Genomic DNA, 4,260 nt, shown 5'->3' with positions numbered 1-4,260 from the left:
ACTTTGTTTTGAAAGGGAATGCAATGAAATTTTTTGAACAAGACAGGAATACTCTGTTCTTATGAATGTATAATGAAAAAGAGAGCACTGACAACTTTGCTTTGGCAAAGGGCATTAATATAAACCGTCACTTGTTTTTTTATGTTTTGTTATTTCTTACTGTTTGCGGCAATTTAGCTTTCTTTCTACCCTTCAAAGAATGTTTCTAATCGACAGAGTTTGATTGATGAGTCAAATCAAGAAATTTTTTCCCAAGTAAACAGTTTCTTTCCCATACCATGAATTTGTTAAATCCAATTCTTTTAATTTTGAGAACAAATGGATGCTTCCCAAAAAAAAGTTGTCTTGTTTTTATATATCAATCAATAATTCTCTCAGGAGAACTTTTTAATAATGTGAAAAAATTGCGAAATAAATTTAATTATTTTTAAATTAAGATTTGCCATGCAAATGAGTGTACTCGAACATTTAAGTTTAACTAAAAAAATTTAGGTACATTCCCGTTCCCATTATCTTTGGAAAAGAAATGACAAGAAAAATATTAAAGCCAATGGCTTTTTCCATCAGCGGAGATCCAACTTGTTAATTGCTAACTGTTCTGAAGACTACATTACTTTTCAGGGAATTAAGAAAGAGGTTACTGCATTAGAGACAGCTTCACAGCTCTGTTATATCATTGGCCATTGTTGCCCAGACAACGTGAAGGAATCGAATTTCCACCCTGTACGTTTTGGGCATTACAAGAGGCTTGCGCCCCTGAGCCAGTTACCAAATCTATTTTCTCCATTTTTATGCCCGTGCAAGATCCGCTTTGGCTGCACGACAATGTGATTCCGTCTTCTGTTGCTGATGTGCCCCTGATATTACTGTATTCTACATTACTGATTTTCACAGCAGAACCCTACATCAAATGAAAAGGTGAACTCCGAATCAGATCTCAGTTGTATTGAAAGCAAAAACTGAGTTTAATTAAGGATTTAGATCAGATGTCTACCTGAGACTTGCAACCAGACCCAGTGTCCCCTGTGTCGCAGTAGAATTGGTTAATTATTATTGGGTTGCTTACGTCTTCCATCTGGACATTGTCATATGTTATATCACTTGCCACGCCAGAACCCCCCTGTTATATCATAGACAGTTTGTCAATGAACATTTCAAATAGTGTAACCTATTGAAAATCCCATGAAAATAAAAATAAACAATGATTCTTGTAGTTCTCCTTTATTGCAATTCTATATTTCATCTATCCTCAGCATACAGAAGTTTTTTTTTTTTATGTTATTTTTAAAACAGCAATGATTTAATTTGAGATTATTGAAATAATTATTATACCGGCCATGTCTTGATTCTTAATCCATTCGTTGTTGATGTCAACTTGGCGCCGTTCACGTGAATCGAATGGACATCTGCTTTCGTGTTTCCTCTTCCAAGACTTCCAATGCTGCAAAATTATACAAATAATATAAAGAATTTCTCATGCCTAACATATTTAGACAGACATAAATTATTATTAGCTGTTAAGGGATTTGTGTTTATTTAGAGCGTTAATCACCTTATTCCATGGCCTGGACCGCATGTGATATCATTGATGTTAATATTTGAAGACCCATCACCTATCCCCACACAGTCATCTCCTGCAGTCATCAAACTTCCATGTACTCATATTTCTCTATTCACATATAATCTCTGCTATTTAATATTATATTTAAGAATAAAAGAAAAAATCTGAGATCATAATTAATCTATGATATGAATTTTTTTAATTATAATAGTCGCATCCATTTTCTTTTATCAGTTTTTTAACTTGTAATCAAATAAAATCATTGATGTATCATAGAGTGTACTTTGGTAATCAAAGAATGTTACTGATGAATCATGAAATATAATCCAAACTATTTATGATCCAAAATATTTATCACTAAGACAATTCACCCTTGGAAATTCAAACAGTTTATTTGAAACAAAATCTGAAAATGAAAATATTTGCCACTTCCTCATTCCTTTACCTGTTCCAATAGTGGAATCTTTTATGACTATGTTTGTGGATTGGAACGTATCAATTCCATCAGTGTTTGGGCTGCTTTCTGGTGCCTGAATGGTAATACCCACGATCTGGACACTGTCACAATTTGTCAATGTGACATGAAATTGAGGACTGTTTGTCACCTTCAGTCCACTCAGTGCACTCCCTTTCACATCATTGAATTGAATGGCCTGTGGAAAAAAGAAAGTCATATGATATGCATCTATAATTTTAGCGCATGTAAGTAGTTTTTTCCCATGCTTTACGGACCTATTTTTATTCATGCTTTATGGAAGATACTCGCTGCTTTCTGTTTTATTCCTGTGTATTGAAAAACAGCTGTTGCTTGCTTTATTGTAAGTTAATTAAAAAAATAACTCCGTTTTTACAGGCTTTATTTATTTTTCCTCATTCATCTGCAAATTCTGTTTGAAAATTCAAACTAGAACCTTACTGGGCTGGTTTAGGTAAAATTTTACATATATTAAGGTTCTAGTTTAGGTAGTATTTTACATATATTCTGTATCAGAAACTAGAAACACACAAGAGAAGTTCAGCAGTGTAAATGGTTACTAACCGTTGGTCTACTTTTATGTTTACCCCACCAATTACTTCCTTTTCCGTCAATAGTGCCCTTCCCTGTCAATGTAAATTGTTGAAGATGCTCGAACAACAACCACACATATGTGCTCTTCCAGCTGCTCGGATTTTCTGGGGCAACAATAGTTCCATCGACCTAGTAAAATAAAAATTAAAAAATTGTCAGGAGTTACTACGATATTCTCGAATCACTGCACAAAATTACAGAATGAGGATCAAACATAGAATTAATCTAGAGTTTGGTAAACTTTGAAGAAGGATTACTATTCTTACTACAAATACAAATAGCATAGAACTATACAATTTTTCGACAAAATGAGATGTATTAAATCCATTGGTTTTGAATCCTTTAGGGTTATGTTCAAATTTTACACCTGAAATGTGAAACCAGGCTGACACGGTCCCTGGAATTTTAGATTGTTGACCAGAAAAGTCTTGCCACCTGGCACATTCAAAGTTGCAGACGACGCTTTACAAGCATCATTCCATGCACGAGTAAACGCCTGAAAACCATTAGAATTTTAATAAGACATAAGATTTTGGAGTCCTTAATAATAAGATGTAAACTTTCTGTTACTCAAGATAGAAACTGTTAAAGTGGCAGTAAATAAGATCTTAATGTTAGGAACAAGAGGATAAATGATAAGAGGACCTCAGTATCGTCGTGCTCTCCATCACCCACTGCACCATAATTTTGTACGCCAAAACTTCTTCCATTACTACCCTGAGTAGAGGCCAGAGATATTGTAGAAGCCCTAAGATATCTGTTACTGGATGTGATTAACTGGGCTTCAACTGCCATGATGACCAAATATAAGGCCACCAAGACCAAATTTTTCACATGAAGATTTTGACCTGGTCGAGCCATTGATCTCATTAGAATTAGAGCCTAACTAAGATTCAGTCAAATGTGAATTAGGGAAAGAGACCTAAGGTATGAGTGAAGGAGATGAGTGAGCGTTAAATAATGCCCGTTTATACTATATTAGGAACTATTCTGATTACTACCAAGTTGCTACCTGCAAGGAAAGGGATAACTTAGATCTTGGTTTGATTTACATCACAAGTCGTGAGTCTTTGTTAGGTCTACCGTGTGTGGTAACAGCACTCTTTCAGCACATGAATGGCTTTGGAATGCTTGTGTATTCATCGTCTTAGATTCTTTAAATGCAAACCACGTATCAAATAACAGACTACCGCAGAAATCGAAATGCAAACCCAATTGAACTATACCAGATCATTTGCTTTTTCCTATTTCAGCTTACCTATCAAATAATGGACTACCACAGAAATCGAAATGGAAGCCCAATCGAACAATACCAGATCATTGGATTTTTCCTATTTCAGCTTCCCTATCAAATGACGGACTACCACAGAAATCGAAATGCAAACGCAATCGAACAATAGCAATCATTTGATTTTTCCTATTCTCCGTTCAATATTTATTTACTTAAAATAGATATTCAGAACATAAAAGAATATTGAAACAAGTGCCATATAACAGTGAGTAATATTGTAATAAAAATATTTGTAGTGATTTTTAATTATTATAATTTTCAATCAATGTTATTATAAAATTATATTATTTTAATTATATTTATGTAATATTAATTATAACTCTTACTTTTATTTTACTT

The 4,260-nt window shown here is 33.8% G+C and overlaps 1 protein-coding gene across 1 annotated transcript; it reads right to left on the bottom strand.

The window, feature by feature from the left end:
• Window positions 1–673: 673 nt before the first annotated feature.
• Window positions 674–3,500, bottom strand: LOC131070530 (polygalacturonase-like). The gene is made up of 8 exons (XM_058006093.1): window positions 3,276–3,500; window positions 2,998–3,126; window positions 2,601–2,759; window positions 2,007–2,214; window positions 1,553–1,634; window positions 1,333–1,441; window positions 995–1,120; window positions 674–901 (listed from the first exon to the last, which is right to left on the bottom strand). The coding sequence occupies exons 1-8, from the start codon at window positions 3,498–3,500 to the stop codon at window positions 674–676; spliced, it is 1,266 nt and encodes a 421-aa protein (XP_057862076.1).
• Window positions 3,501–4,260: the final 760 nt, after the last annotated feature.

The sequence above is a fragment of the Cryptomeria japonica genome, unplaced genomic scaffold (assembly GCF_030272615.1).
Source record: "Cryptomeria japonica unplaced genomic scaffold, Sugi_1.0 HiC_scaffold_467, whole genome shotgun sequence".
NCBI classification, from domain to species: domain Eukaryota; kingdom Viridiplantae; phylum Streptophyta; class Pinopsida; order Cupressales; family Cupressaceae; genus Cryptomeria; species Cryptomeria japonica.
This window is presented reverse-complemented; position numbering and strand designations above follow the sequence as displayed.

Coding starts and splice junctions, on each gene's coding strand:
- LOC131070530 (XM_058006093.1), bottom strand. CDS start 3,500: ATGAGATCAATGGCTCGACCAGGTCAAAATCTTCATGTGAAAAATTTG. Junction 2,760..2,997: donor AGCCTGGTTTCACATTTCAG/GTGTAAAATTTG, acceptor TTATTTTACTAG/GTCGATGGAACTATTGTTGC. Junction 1,442..1,552: donor GGTCCAGGCCATGGAATAAG/GTGATTAACGCT, acceptor ATAATTTTGCAG/CATTGGAAGTCTTGGAAGAG.